The sequence below is a fragment of the Bubalus bubalis genome, chromosome 8, assembly GCF_019923935.1.
Source record: "Bubalus bubalis isolate 160015118507 breed Murrah chromosome 8, NDDB_SH_1, whole genome shotgun sequence".
Lineage (NCBI taxonomy): Eukaryota > Metazoa > Chordata > Mammalia > Artiodactyla > Bovidae > Bubalus > Bubalus bubalis.
This window is the reverse complement of record NC_059164.1, coordinates 30,558,506-30,574,648: the sequence shown is the minus strand read 5'-3', so window position 1 is coordinate 30,574,648 and position 16,143 is coordinate 30,558,506. Positions and strand designations below refer to the sequence as shown.

General features: G+C 39.4%; 1 protein-coding gene across 3 annotated transcripts in view; it reads left to right on the top strand.

The window, feature by feature from the left end:
- The window catches only part of RAPGEF5 (Rap guanine nucleotide exchange factor 5), a 236,156-nt gene that overhangs the window by 184,093 nt on the left and 35,920 nt on the right, over positions 1-16,143 (top strand). For all 3 annotated transcript variants that reach the window (XM_044946529.2, XM_006074858.4, XM_044946530.2), the window contains exons 12-17: positions 4,842-4,920; positions 8,594-8,738; positions 10,312-10,409; positions 12,163-12,193; positions 13,152-13,230; positions 15,576-15,725. In XM_044946529.2, coding sequence (XP_044802464.1) covers positions 4,842-4,920; positions 8,594-8,738; positions 10,312-10,409; positions 12,163-12,193; positions 13,152-13,230; positions 15,576-15,725 — 582 coding nt within the window. The remainder of the gene's footprint in view (positions 1-4,841; positions 4,921-8,593; positions 8,739-10,311; positions 10,410-12,162; positions 12,194-13,151; positions 13,231-15,575; positions 15,726-16,143) is intronic.

The window sequence follows — 16,143 nt, the reverse complement described above, 5'->3', positions numbered from 1 at the left end:
ACAGAACTACCAACAGTACTTTAGGGAATATGAGTTAGTACAGAAATGTTGAATATTCACATTACCTTACATAGATCAAATGGCTCCAATATGCGTTGTCTGTCAAAATTCTTTTCATATGCTTTCTTGGTAATTTACTTTCACAGGTGAGTGGTTTCATTATTACAGTGCATTTTGTTGGCGAGTGTTGGAAAGTAAAACTGAGGTAGATTTTTCTAATTGCTCCTAAGTCACCCTATACTCATTATGATTTCTAGACTTCAGAATTTTGTTTTGTTTTTTTTTTTTTATAACTGAAAAAAGAAAAAGGCATTAAGCTTAGTATTTTTGGAAGCATTTAGACCATTTCCTTTCATTTGATTAAATTTACATAACAGAACTCTATAAAAAGGATCTATACCAAGCCAATTTCCATTCCACCTTGACATAACTTGGGGATGTTCTAGAAACCTTTGTGCTTTGTAGAAATAAAATGGAAATTTTTAGTGTTTTATACACTTAAAGTGATAGAAAAAAATTATGCATAAAAGAAAAATACATTCAAGTAAAATCAAATAAAAATAGACAATTCTTTTCTTATGCCTTTAAGTTTAAAAAGTAGCAGATGATCAGGAAAGGTTCTGTATTAATTAACATCATGGCTAATTATAGACATAAATTTTAGAGCTATTCTTTAGACTTTTACAGCATATTAATATATTTTATTTCAAGTTACATAGTTCTTAAACCTGTAATAGTATTTGTCTTCTGGTTTTGATTGTTATTAGCATGTTGCTTTTATACTGCAAAAAGTAATTCTTGTAATTAAAAATCCACTACAAAATTTTATATTATTTGTGGGAAGAGGGGGTATGCCCAAAAGGATAGTTGAGTATTTTTGTCAGTGATGAGCCAAGAACTTGGGATTAGATTTAGTGATTTGATTTAATGGATAGAATTTCAAAGACAAGTTTTTTTGTATATTAATACCTAGGTATTCATTAAGCTATAAATAAATGAATGCATTTTTTTATTCAGAATGTGAGTCTGTATGGCAGCTATGAATGTGTTTAAGTGAAAGATGTTTTTATACACAAAAGTGCTTTTCTACCTAGAGTCTTAAATTACCATTAATTAAACAGTATATAATATAATATATAATTATAGTGTTTTAATATGGTTGCCAGTAGATTTGCTAGTCTTTCTAAATGGCCATTGTTGGCTAATAGTCTTCAGGGGATCATTTATATAGCCATTGTGGTTCTAAAAATATGTCTAAATACCAATGGGACAGCCTTTTTTTTTGAAGCATGGCTATTAAAATGCACTTCTATTTGAAGTGTGTCTTTTTGATTAAATCACTCAATTACTTTCATATGCGGCAAAAAAAATACCAGTACTGAAAAGAATAAAGGAAAGCTCTTTTTAATGTAGAAAATTTTCAGAACAAAATGGTAGTTATATAAAGATTTGAGTTAGGAGTGTTGGAAATCTGTTCTATTCATAAGGAATTTTAGCTGTTCTTTTCATTACATTTTTTAACTGGAGATGTTTCTATATAGCCTCATTGTTTTTACTTTAATTATTATTTCTATGGCAGGGAGATAATTAGGTAAATGCTGTTGAATATTAAATATGGTAGTAGCTTCAGGGAAAATAAACATTTTTGGGTCAAAGCCCTCAACAAAGTATTATCTTGTAGAGCTGGTAAATGGAATTGAATGCCAAATAGTTTTGCCACCATCCAACCAAACTCTCAGAGTCACTCAGTTCATCATCTAAGACTGTTTTGGAGTGGAATGGCTGCTTATGTCAAAGTTAATGGTGTTCTTTTTATTTTACTAATACAGTTCTTTATTGCATGGAATACTGTATATATTATTTATAGGTATTTCCAGTATGGTGTTCTTTTTAATGTGACTTTTTCATGGAGTAAAACTTGATTAGAGAATATTTCCAACCGCATTAAATTAGCTAAGAGTAAGAACATTCCAAGGGGCTTCCTAGGTGGCTTGGTGTTAAAGAACCCATCTGCCAATGCAGAAGACGCAAGAGATGTAGGTTTGATCCCTTGATCGTGGGAGGATACCCTGGAGGAGGAAGTGGCAGCTCATTCTCGTATTCTTGCCTGGAAAGTTCCATGGACAGAGGAGCCTGGTGGGCTCCAGTCCTTGGGATCACAAGGACATAGTCGAGCAACTGAGCACACACATAAGAACATTCCAGAGAGTCTGAACCTGAGTGTCGCACCAAAAACTTTGTAAGTTGACTTGTATGAGGTACTCAGTGACATCACCCGCTGGTTTCTGTGTATTATTTGCTCCAATCTGTAAGGGCCCATTGGAAAGCCTAAAGTAATTCTAGGCTTCTCTGAGGTCCTTACTGCCTGTATCTAATACTGAATGCAAAAAAAGACTTAACTTCTAATCAGACCAGAGAAGCTGAGGATTCTCAACCATATTGAGAAATGTACAGAGAAATGTCCTAATTCGTGAACATTGTTGTTCAGCAGCATCCCAGAGTGATAGTTTGCAAGTTAATTTCCCAGATAGCCTAGGGGTTCAGACGTCACACCATTGTTGGATCTTAACTTCATCTATTTAAAATCCTGTAATGAAAGAGACGCAAAAATTTCTAATGTACATTCCAAAGTTTTCACTAGGAGGCCAGTGACTAACTTGTGCTGTGGGTTAACTAGCTTGGGGATAGACCTTAGAATAAAATTTCTTCTGCCTTTCTGTGCATAGATTGGAAACTTTTGCGAACAAGGACCTAAGTAGAGAACCCCTAGCTCTGCTGTGAATGTAGGCTGCATGAGTCGCATTCAGTTGTGCAGCCAGCCGGTCCCCCAGCTTTCCCGTGCGTGCCTTAATAGAAGTCCAGCAAGGCCTTGGCATAGCTGTTTGAGAACTTGCTTTTTCCACAGACTAATAGAAAGAGTGACTCGTCACGTACTGCATGTGATGCAATATGTGTAAGTTAGGCTTATTTTACATTTTAGCTGCCATTTTTCAAATTTTATTTTTTTTTAGTGAGGAATACTGTTGCTTGGGCTTCCCTGGTGGCTCAGACAATAAAGAATCTGTCTGCAGCGCAGGAGACCGGGTTTGATCCCTGGGTTGGGAAGATCCCCCCTGGAGAAAGGAATGGCAACCTTCTCCAGTATTCTTACCTGGAGAATTCCATGGACAGAGGAGCCTGATGGGCAATAGTCCATGGAGTTGCCAAGAATCAGACACAACTGAGCAACTAACATTTTAACTTTTTCACTTTTTCACTGTTACTTATCTGGAAAAAAAAAAAAAAAAAAAAAACCTTTGAAAAAAAAAGTCCCTAATGCTCTTCATGAACACCTCTGATTCATTTTAATAAAGAGCTTCTAGAAAGCAAGAAGGTTTGGTAACCCATTACCATCTGCAACCACTTTACCACTCTATGTAGATCAAGAGTATCTTGCTATTTTGCAGCATAAACAAACCATGGAAATAAGTTAACCCCTGCAGCTGATATAGGGCTGTAGGTGTCGTTCACAGCCTCTTTTTATCAGAATTTTATATTCTTCAAAACAGTCTGTTTTGCACCGATAACTTTTAAAGGAGTGTTGCTGGTTATTTCTATAAGTATGGAATTTTTCCAGTCTTCAAAATGGAGCTATAGAGTTCTGTTCTGGACAGTTCTTTCTGCTTTCACATTTGTAGTATGAAAGAGCATCAATGCCATTAAGTACACAAGCTCACTATTCATAGAATTTATTACTATTTCAGATAGCTAAAATTTTGGTGTCCAGAATGTAAACAACATGAAAACTAAATAATAGAGTAAAATGAATTTTAAGATATGGAGAGTAAATAAAAACTACTATGGCAAAAGGTCTGCTTTGCATTCTGAACATAAGTCTTTCTATCATTTTTGAAGTTTATTGGAGTTTGCCTGTTTAGCAGTTCCATATTATATGTAAGCTGGACTTTGTAAAGAGCACTCAGCCAGAGGCAATAAAAATGGGACCTGTTTGCGTTGAAGAGGTAGAAAAGGAATTAGGAAGGAGTATGTCACGATCCTTTTTATCTGCTCTCCATTTTTAACTGGACTCAGCCCTGTCTCTCTTCACAGCAAGAAGAAAATCACTCTTCACTTTCCCAACTTCTTACAGATGCTTTCAAGAGATAAAAGTGAATGGCCTTGGAAATTGCTGTGTATCCTCTGGCTTTTATTATCCATTGTTCTTATCCTAGACTTAGGTAAATGGCTTTTGTGCTGTGCTTACTCGCTCAGTTGTGTCCAACTCTGCGACCCCATTAACTGTAGCCCACCAGGCTCCTCTCTCCATGAGGACCCTAGGCAAGAATACTGGAGTGGGATGCCATGCCCTCTCTGAAGGATCTTCCCAATCTAGGGTTTGAACCTAGGTCTCCTGCATTACAGGCAGATTCTTTACCATCTGAGCCTCCAGGGATTAGAATTTATAGGTGTCATTTCCTGTAGGTCTGGAGTGCATACTTTAGAAATAATGTAAAATTTATTTTTAAAAGCACATTTTTTTAATATGTTGGTTTTCCATAACATCTGTACCCACAAATATAGATGAGGTTTTAGGGAAGGAAAAAACAGATGACAAAATTATATGTTTAGAGAGCCTTGTAATAGAAAAAAATCTCATTGCTTGAGGCATTCTATATAAAGAGTTTTTAAAAGTAACTTTAATAAATGTATTTTGTGCTAAAATTCTCCTAGCCTTACCCCTCCCACTGCCACCACCCTTGATCATATTCCTGCTGTGCACCCTCTTCCAGAGCCTGGCCAAGCAGCTTGCCCCTCTTATGTCCGATGTGCTCACCGTGTGTGTGTTTTTCCTTTCTTTGCAGAGACTCTCCTTGATGACTTCCTTCTCACGTACACAGTCTTCATGACAACTGACGACTTGTGCCAGGCGCTGTTGAGGCAATATCCTTCATTAGCTTCAGGATGCTGTGTCGGCTTCCTCTCAGGCAGATGTCTCACATTAGGAATTAACGGCCTTTCTTCATTTACTCAAGCCCTCAGTAGAGTGTGGCTGTGTTAAATATTAATGTCGTGATAGCCGAGGTGAAAGATGAAATGAGACAGAGTATGCGGGGGCAGAGCTGCAGAGCTGCTGTTTTCACAGTCTGTGTCGTGGGTGCACTGTGTGTTTTCTTCAACCCTGTGTCACAAGGCTTTAGAACCTAGAGATGAATTTGGCCTACTGGGTAAACCCCAGAGTCAAGAGGTTGAGTGGATTGGCAGTAACTGAACTTACAAGACAATCAATCAGTTAGTGCCAGACCACATGGTTGGGGAAGCATGCATGTGATAGTGTTTTTCTGGGCAAGCATCCTGGGGAAGACAAGGATTTCCCACTTGGGAGGTCTGACCCCCCACTCCCACCCCCAATCAGCTGTCATCATTTCAGAGCTTTGTCAGGGCAGGCTGTCTTAGGATGATGGATGTGATTAGAGGGTTAATGACCAGTTAAGGAGGTTTTAGGATTGCATATACTGACTAGAAGAGATGCAACAGATCAAAGGCCAGGAAGCCATGCCATGGAAACGCATGCAGTTTCCAAATGAGTGTCTTGCCTTACAATGTTTAAGGAAGAGTTTTTTTCTTTATCAGAAGTCAAGCCATGAAGGTCACAGGAAAAGACAAAAAGAGCATTTGCATAAGTAGAAATAGTGCAAGATAAATCCTTATGCCTTTCAAGAGAAAAACTACAAGAAATGCATACTTTAACAAATTCTTTGTGTTTGCCTGAGTCTGTTTCACAGGTAGACATCAAAGAAATCAGATGTCCTTGCTGTACTTTTTTTTTTTTTCTGAGTTAGTTTTCTGAATTAGTTGCTTTAATTTCATGGTGAAAAAACAAGGATTTTAAGTATTTCCCTCCCCCCCAGATGTATCCATTCTAAAATATTCAGTGTTATCTATAACTTTTCTCCTCTATTTTTAAATTTTTTATTGAAGTATATTTGATTTATAATGTGTTAATTTCTGCTGTACGGTAAAGTGGTACCATATATATATATATATATATCAGATCAGATCAGATCAGTCGCTCAGTCGTGTCCGACTCTTTGCGACCTCATGAATCGCAGCACGCCAGGCCTCCCTGTCCATCACCAACTCCCGGAGTTCACTCAGACTCACGTCCATCGAGTCAGTGATGCCATCCAGCCATCTCATCTTCTGTTGTCCCCTTCTCCTCTTGCCCCCAATCCCTCCCAGCATCAGAGTCTTTTCCAATGAGTCAACTCTTCACATGAGGTGGCCAAAGTACTGGAGTTTCAGCTTTAGCATCATTCCTTCCAAAGAACACCCAGGGCTGATCTCCTTCAGAATGGACTGGTTGGATCTCCACTATTCTATATATTTATAATATAAATTCTATTCTGTGTGTGTGTGTGTGTATATATATATGTGTGTGTGTATATATATATATATAAATACTTTTCAGTTCAGTTGCTCAGTCATATCCAACTCTTTGCGACCCCATGGACTGCAGCACGCCAGGCTTCCCTGTCCATCACCACCTCCCAGAGCCTACTCAAACTCATGTCCATCACGTCAGTGATGCTATCCAACCATCTCATCCTCTGTCGTCTCCTTCTCCTCTCGCCTTCAATCTTTCCCAGCATAAGTGTCTTTTCCAGTGAGTCGGTTCTTCGCATCAGATGGCCAAAGTATTGGAATTTCAGCTTTAGCATCAGTCCTTCCAATGAGTATATTCAGGACTGATTTCCTTTAGGATAGGCTGGTTGGATCTCCTTGCAGTCCAAGGGACTCTCAAGAGTCTTCTCCAACACCACAGTTCAAAAGCATTAATTCTTTGGTGCTCAGCTTTCTTTATAGTCTAACTCTCACTCCCATACATGACAAATGGAAAAACCATAGCTTTGACTAGACCGACCTTTGTTGGCAAAGTAATGTCTGCTTTTTAATAAGCTGTCTAGGTTGGTCATAACTTTTCTTCCAAGAAGCAAGCATCTTTTAATTTCATGGCTGCAGTCACCATCTGCACTGGTTTTGAAGCTCAAAAAAATAAAGTCTGTCACTGTTTCCATTGTTTCCCCATCTATTTGCCATGAAGTGATGGGGCTGGATGCCATGATCTTATATATAGTATCCACTGTGTATAAATGCCACATCTTTTTATCCATTCAGTCCTTGATGTACTTTTGTAGGTTGGGGAGACAGTGGCTGAATTATGTTTTAAAATGGCTACAAAGGGGACCTCTCTGGTGATCCAGTGGCTAAGACTCTGCGTTTCCAACGCAGGGGGCCAGGTTCGATCCCTGGTCAGGGAACTAGTTCCTACATGCTGCAGTTAGGACCCAAATAAATACCTCTTTTAAATGAGCAGATTGTAAAAAATGTTACAAAGTCTGATACAGAATTTATCCCTGTTTTGCTATTATATATCAGCACTAAAGAATATAGAATCCTGTCCAGTAACCCTAAAGCCTACCTGTCTTTGGTGTCATAGCATTTTCTATTTCTAGTTAATTTTTTAATGTGTCCTAGATACTCAGAAACGATAATTTGGGAGGCAGAAACACTAGGATGTTTTGGGAAGTGCCAAGCTTCTGTCTTATTCCTAAGGTTTTAAGCATGTTGCCTTTGAGGTTGTTATTTTTATTTAATTGTAACAGCATAGTTAACACATTGTCGTTGTATACAAATTGGGGAATGCTTGTAAGTATAATAAAAATAATTCATGTTCTCTGAAATCTCATTACTTTAAGAAGCCACTGTTAACTATCAGTATATATCTTTCCAGGCAATGACCATGTAAATAAACATAGTTAATAGAAATGGATGATCCTGACATACTCTTTTCTTACTTGCTTTCCTAATTAACAGTATATTGTGGATGCCCTGTGTCAGCAAATAGAGTGCTGGACCATCAGCCTTATGGCTACAAAAGAGCCCTTTAAATGAATATGCAGTAATTTATTTAACTGTCTTCAGTGGTTGAAGCCTTTAAGTTATGCCTATTTAATATTTTTTATCTCAGAGAAAATTAAACTAGCAGCCCTTTTTACTTACATTTGTACACTAATCCATTTCTTTTTATTTTCCCATGTAAATTCCTGGGGGTGGACAGTTGAATCACACCACAAATTATGCTCCAGAAATCCATGCTCATTTGGCACTACTTTAGAATATAAATTTCTGAGAATCAAAGTGTATGTGGCCTACTTCTGATGTCATCTTGATGGAAATGGTGTCCACCTACGTAGTGAGGCCAGATCTCTTGAAGCCACCCTTGTGATTAATGGCCCATCTGGTATCTCTTCAAAGTGGCATCAACCCGCACTGCTTGTGGAACTGTGTGATACATTTGTCAGTTCGATCATCCAGTCCTTATCCTCATGGCCTGCCACCAAGTGTATGTGAAGCATTTTCCTGGGTTTCCTTTTGCTTTTTTCAGTGCACACCTGTTACTTTCCCTACACATGTTCTTTTCTTCCTATATATACAGATACTTGTAGATTTTTTTCAAAAATGTGCTTTAGCATATTTTGTGAAAACAAAAATAAATGGATCTCTTCCTATTTTTACTTGCAACAATGCAGTATTCTTTCTTAACTATTTGCACCTATTCTGCTAAGAAGTATCAAGGCAAAGAAGAAAATTCAGATGTTCCTTGTCGGAAACGGAAGGTCTTGCATCTTGTTTCCCAGTGGATTGCTCTATACAAAGACTGGTTACATGAAGATGAACATTCAAAAATGTTTTTAAAGGTAATGTAAAACTTCCAGTTATTCAGTTACTCTTTGATGCTGAATGACTGATTTTATTTTCAGTTGTGCATTTCAGTAATCTCATTCCTATGTTACAGTCCTCTAACTTGTTTGTAATATTGAAGTTATGATTCAAAGTATTTGTTTATTTTGACTTCTTAAGCCAAATATTCGGAGAAGGCAATGGCACCCCACTCCAGTACTCCTCCCATGGACAGAGGAGCCTGGTGGGCTGCAGTCCATGAGGTCGCTAAGAGTCGGACACGACTGAGCGACTTCACTTTCACTTTTCACTTTCATGCATTGGAGAAGGAAATGGCAACCCACTCCAGTGTTCTTGCCTGGAGAATCCCAGGGACGGGGGAGCCTGGTGGGCTGCCGTCTATGGGGTCACACAGAGTCGGACACGACTGAAGTGACTTAGCAGCAGCAGCCAAATATTATATACATAGTTAGAAATTTTTAACTTTAAATAATTCTATGTCAATAAATGTAGAAGGCAAGTTTTAAAGTCACTCATTTAAAGTTATTTATTTTACTTGTCATGAGAATTTTTATTGCAAATGAAATAATTAAGGAAGGTTAAATAAAACATACTTTAAAATTTGATACTGCCTAATATGTTGAGATGTATTATAGGTTTAAACTAACCAGTCCCATATCTACAATAGTGGGATAAAACATTATTTTTATCATATAAGAACTATATTGACAATGTATACATTATGAAACTTTATCAGGACCTGGTGTATATTGAGACATTAAGACAATCATAACTTATAAAATTGATGCTAAACCTAGATTTACATGTTAAGTTAGTGTTCTTGCCTGGAGAATCCCAGGGACGTCAGAGCCTGGTGGGCTGCCATCTATGGGGTCGCACAGAGTCGGACACGACTGAAGCGACTTAGCAGCAGCAGCAGCAAGCTGATATGTGTTTTTAATCATGAGTAGGCTGCAGTGTCTTTTCAACACAGATGATTCTCTGGAGACAGTTTGTAGACAGCTGGACTCTTGGCCACCAAAAGCATGTTAGCTGTGCAGGTCAATACGGAGAAGGGGTGCAGTGGAATCTGTGTGGGGAAGAGTTCTATTTCAGAATAGGCAAGTGTCTAAACTGACTTTGTCTTCAAGAAAGAAATCACTTTGATTTCAAAATTCAAATATCTTTTAGACATCCAGTTAAAAACTGATTTAAGCCAAGTCTCTGACTAAACTACTGTTATTTTCAAAACAACTGGTTAGTTTAATTCAATAGATTTCTTTTCCCTCCCAAATGATTATGTGGCTATTATTTCTAAAAATATATTGTAGAACAGGCCTGGGAATTTTGAGTAGCTCCTACCCATAGCCCCTAAGAGCTTTGTGGCCCCAGAGAGCCACACAGTTGAGCAAAGGGGTCTGAGGTGGAACCCCCACTCAGGAGCTCTTTGGTGCCTGGTTTAACCCCTTGCATTGTTCTGGATTCCACTTATCTCTCTGATCAGGTTACCCACTGTTTGAGTCTTAATCCTTACAAAATAGACACCAGACCAATTCAGCTGCCATTTTCTGCCCCCCCACCCCACCCCAGACCATATACAGGAATGTGCTGGATGATGTCTATGAATACCCAATACTTGAAAAAGAGCTGAAAGAATTTCAGAAGATACTTGGAATGCACCGTCGTCAGTAAGTATTTCGTTTTCCTCATCACAGATAATAAGAGAAAGCAGCACCACGTATGACAGAATTGAAGGTGTCTCAGAAAGATCATTTTGAACATTTCAGATCTGGGATTTATCTTGATTCATTAGGTTTTCTAGTAGTAAATATGTAATTTGTTTTTATATCTCAAGATGAGTGAACACTAAATCAAGCTTATTGGCTATTTTTTTAAAAACCCTGTTCAATATGATAGGAACCAACTGAGCCATGACAGTCTGGGTGCATAAGAACAATTATTTAATAAATTATTATTTATTTTTATAAGTGTAAATATTTAACTTGTCATTTCAGGAGTTCACAGCTATCTCTAATGGGATAGGAAAAAAGTTTTATAAACAAGTCCCAGCAAACCATGGCACATGTTTAAAGTTCATTTTATGGATTCCCTGAGGTTTCTTTATCAATTTAGAAAAATTGAAGGGAAGCACTTACTCTGTGACTTTTGTCATGTCCAGGTATCACTGAGGTATCTATCATTAGTCTTTAAAATTGCTAATACCTGGTTTTACTCTGATTTACCACTAACTCTTCTTCATAATTTTGGTAAATGAAAACATCAAGTCATTATTCAGTTTTCAGATATACCTGCAAAGTTAATCAGAACGGAAGTATTGTCCTCTGATTTGCAATATAGCTTCGACTTTTTAAACATAAAACACATCTGTTGTCAAGTTGTGACAAACTTACATTAAGATTTCAGCAGTCACAAATGGCACTTCTCATAGAAAACGTTAATTCAAGCTCTTCACGTTGTCAGAGACTTAAAGCCTGACTCGTATTTAGTAAAAAAAGATCCTGTGCAGTGAAGGCTATATAAATAATTTTAGGGTGTACACAAATCGTGTGTAAACCTTTGTCCCAGTCATGAAAATCACACATTTAGAAGTTCAGAAATGAGCTACAGGTTGTTAATAATGAATGTGATGAATTTTGGTGGTCTTCTTTTATCATCACATTCTACACTGTAAAAAATTTCTATCGCCTAAGACTAAATATGAAAATATGAACAAGCCAATGAAGCAAAAATGAAAAAGAAAGAAACATTTACATCAAAATAATACCCTACTTGGAAATAGATCTATGCTGTAAGGGAGGTCTTAAAATTGGGAAAATTTAATTCTGGTTTAATACAAATTTAAATACATTAAATGCATTAATGTAATTTAATACATTCCACTTGAAAACTTACGTAAAAATGGGAAATAATAGATATAAGTAAGAACATGGTCTAAGTCATGATTCCTGTGTCTTTGGTATGAGATAATGAAATATCTTTTAGATGCTGGAATACAATTTGAGTTGGGGACCTGCTGAAGGCCCCACAAGTCCTACCACACATTGAAACATCCTGGAAAAGAGCAGCCTTAGCTAGCTTATTTAGCTATCTGAAGAACAGTAATTTCACCTAAGATTTAGTGAAATGTGAATAAACTTAGAATTTCTGTGGACTGAGTAAATCCAGTTATTTCCTCAATGCTCACTTTCTGTGAGTAGAAAGCAAAGTATACCTATTGAATAAATAGCTTCTTTTCTTCCTGGTTCACTTGAAATCCTAACATCAAGTGTGTTTTACATAGTAAATGAATGAATACTGTGCATTTTACCGTTCTGAAAAGCGAAAATCTCCACAGGGTGCCTGAAAAGTAGTGTCTGTTGACAGTGGCTACATTTTCCTGGGTTTGAGACAACGACTGACCTCTTGCTGTTTCCCTTTCAGCACTGTAGATGAATACTCACCGCAAAGGAAGGTGAGGCAGACCCTTCTCTCTGAAACTGGGTGATCTGAGTTAGGGACCTTGCCTTGCCCCGCTTGGCATTTCTTCATAATTAACATGAACGCTGCCCCCACCCAAGTGGGGTCAGGCAAGGAGCTGGGGGCTTCAGCTTGCCTCCCTGCTCCTGCCTCACTTAGTTTTCCCTGTGCTGGCATGGATTCAGTTGCAGCCAGGTGCCCTTGACTTTATGACATTTCTGCATTTTTTTTGTGGTGCATTTTGGAATCCTGGAGTTTTCGCAATGTCCCCTGAATGGCATAAACTTGATTGTTAATGTTGATGTAAAAATAGAAAGTCATCTATGCAAGACTTTTCTGCCTACAAGAGTAAGAAAGTCTTGTAAGAAAAAGGTTTGCACTCTTCAACCCAACCGAGAGAGAGATCGTAGCTGGGATGAATGTGTTGCCTGTTCAGCTTCAGGGGGGAAATGCAAAATAACATGTCAGGCACAAGTTTTGTAGGAGTTGATAGGTCAGGTGACAGATAATCATAATGAATTATGTACCTGTTTCCCCTAAGCAAGTCACTGCTCTACAGCAGAAGTATGAAACTATGTCGGAGTGGCCTTATCCAAAAGTAAGGTTGATGTTGGGGTGGGAAAACCATATCTTTCTCAGGAGAAGCAGCTGTGGACTTTTGTAGTGGCCAGAGGTTAAAAATCACACCTGTATTCTCCAGCATGTTGTGAAGAATCAATTTGGGACTTTGTCCCTGTCACTGACCTTGGCCAAGGTCTATCCTGTTGCTCAGACTCTCCAACCTCCACTTGTATTAATTGAGGCAACTCCCAGTTTATTCCTCTAAGATTAGACAGATGGATTTCATATTCAAAAAAAATTGGCACACTCTTTTGGAACATGTTGCAAACAGCTGTGGTTTTCCAAAGGGCAGCAATACATTCGTTCATTGTTCTTGTTCTCCCTTCTTGCAGAATAAAGCCCTTTTCCACCAATTCAGTCTGAAGGAGAACTGGCTGCAGCACAGAGGAACTGTGACAGAAAGTGAGGAAAGTGAGTATGAGTTGAACAAGGGTTGGGGCAGGTGGAGGACTTTAATACAACAACACAACTTTAACACCTCCGCCTGCCGGTAGCTGTTTCCAGCTGCCACACCCCCACCACCACAAGCACGTTAACATCCACAATGAAAGTTTTTCTTTTCTTGCCGTGGTATAGTTCTCTTCATCATTGAGTACCGTCCCCGGAGCCAGGACATCTTTACTTTGGGAAGTAAGGGAAGGAGACTACGCAGAGTCCACTGCGTTCTTGGGGAGCAGTGCAGAGGACTGGAAAGGCACCCTTAGCTGCCTTCTCCCCTGTGTCGGTCCGTTGCCCGTGACTCACTGGAAAGTCCACTGAAGGCACTGTTCAGGGCTTGGACTGAGTCAGTCCTGGAGATTTAGAGGAGAAAATCTTGGCGGGAATAATGAAAGGAAGGATGTGCGATAGAAACCCCTCCTAGGCAAGGCCGTGCAGGCAGTGCCACACATGCAGGGCGTCCTTAGTCAGTGTTCGTGCCAAAAGGGCTCGTGACATCCCACCCCCCGCCCCCGCCATCTGAAGAGGGCCCCTGGGTCAGGGCAGGGGAAGCACCTTTGCAGCACTGACCGCGCTGACGTGCTTCTCTGCTTCACCGTTTCATAGCAGAACAGGAAGTGGCTTCCTCCTGTTAGGGTAAAGGGTGAGTCAAGTGCAGAGCTGGGAAACGGCCATTCAGATGTTCAGGCTATTATGACTGGAGACTTTAAAACTCGCCTGCCCCAGCAGTGCCAAAATTCTAAGTATAGACATTGGATATTTGCTCAACTTCTTGAACCCCTGAGCACCCAGATGTCACAGATGCCTCTTCCGTTCCATCCTTTGTGTATAACGAGCTGCTCATGAGGGCGCTTGGTGGGCCACATCATCTGCACCAAGTGGAGGAACAGAAAACCTCACCTCCCCCTCTCTCAGTTGCTAACCTTCCTTTCCCATCTGTCTTACAATTAGCTGTTTAATTTTCCATGCCGAGTTTCAAAGGGTCATTTCAAGATGCCTCAGACTGTTTTTGTTCATCATTTTACTAAGCACAGTGTAAACTTTCCTCACATTTAACATTTTGTAGACTGCATCTTTGCCTTGCTCCAAAACTCCATCTTTCTATGGAAGGAAAAAAGCTTTTTCCTCTCTCACAAGTCTGTTGACAACACATAAAACAGCTGTTTGTTGGATGCTAGAGTTTTAATGACACACCCTACCAAACCTAAAACAAAATATTGTCAGTGCTTCTGTCAAAGTGTGTTTACTTTGAGGTTTATACTAGTAAACCCATAGTTTGTCTTTTGCTTCATTTGCATTTCTGTGAAAACATTCCTGGGTTTATTTTTGTGGTGCCATTTAAATTGCATATTAAACTTCTCTAGGAGCTACATTCTACTTCTTTTCTTCAATCTAGAAAAGAAGAATACTTAAGTATATTATTGTCCTGTCTTTTCTAAAGAAGCTAGTGTTTTATACATTCACAATGGCTCATATAAAAGGCAAATAACATGTCAGTTATTTTCATCGCTATTAAGGCAGCTTCTGCTGTCAAATCATAAAGGAATATTTTTCCTGGGCCTGTTCACCATGATAGTGATAATGCCCTTGTAATAATGAGTAGTACCACAGTCAAGAAAAAGGAAATTAAAAAGGCTGGAAATGTGACCTCCGTTTGAAAATTAAGCTCACTATACCACCTTGATACAGGCAGGGGGCGGAGATTCTTTCTTAAAAGATCAAGAATGCTTGAAGCCAAAACCATAGCAAGCGACAGATTTTTTAGGTAAAGCTTCAGTTCAGTTCAGCTGCTCAGTCGTGTCCCATCTGCAACCCCATGGACTGCAGCACGCCAGCTTATGCGAATTCAATTAACAAAGCGTGGTGGTCTTTACTGAGCTGCTGGGGCTGTTGAGAGGAGAAGTGTAAAGTGAAAATGTGTGAGTTAGACATTTTTGTAGGCTGCTTTGGGAGATCTCGGTAACCCTCATGGAAGGGTCTGTGAAGTCCAGTCCATGTTGCACAGACTGCAGTGTGTTGTGGGTAGGCTGCCTCCTACCCGGAGCACACAACGAGCTTTGGCATGACGTGGGTCTCTCATTAGGCTCTGGGACGCCCAAGGACTACTGCAGCTTGCCCACCTGCTTTATAACGTCTCCATCTCATGTGTGTGTAAGCACGCGGCTCCGTTCTCATGCCCTCGGGCGCCCGTGTGCACGTGTAAATCTAGCTGTGTCTGTCCTGTACCGAAGAGCATAGTGTGGGTGCCTTGATTTGGAAAGGTCTGTACCTTGTGGCCACAGTTCTCTGTTTACTCACAATTTTTTCACCTCATGTAGTTTTCTGCCACGTGTACATAACGGAGCACTCATACGTCAGTGTGAAGGCCACTGTTTCCAGTACAGCCCAAGAGATCCTGAGGGTTGTGGCAGAAAAGATCCAACATGCGGAAGAGGATCTGGCTCTGGTAGCTGTCGCCTTCTCTGGGGGTAAGTTATATTCTGTCTTTGAATATTTAATCATTCACTGGCTTGCCTCCAAAGGGAGAGAGTTGACATTTTTATGGAATAAACGTGTAGTGCGTCCCTTCTGGGTCCGCAGCTGGGTGATCACCGTAACAATGAGAAGCCTTCTACCAGAGGTGTTTCCATGACAACAGTTGGGTACCATTGGATACTGAATTTCCTCCCCAAGAACCAGAGAGGCGTGCCAGTGTTTTGAAATGTATTATAAAGCTTTACGTAGTTTGTACTCTAGATAAGCCTTCTGTTTTCATGTTTAAATTAACTTGGGAAATTGCTAAAGGATAAAATTACTTTTGGAAGCAAAAAGAAAGACAGCCTTGAACTAGTCATTTTACCGGCTGACAAGTTAATACTTAAAGACTCCCTATTGAAGGAGACAAAC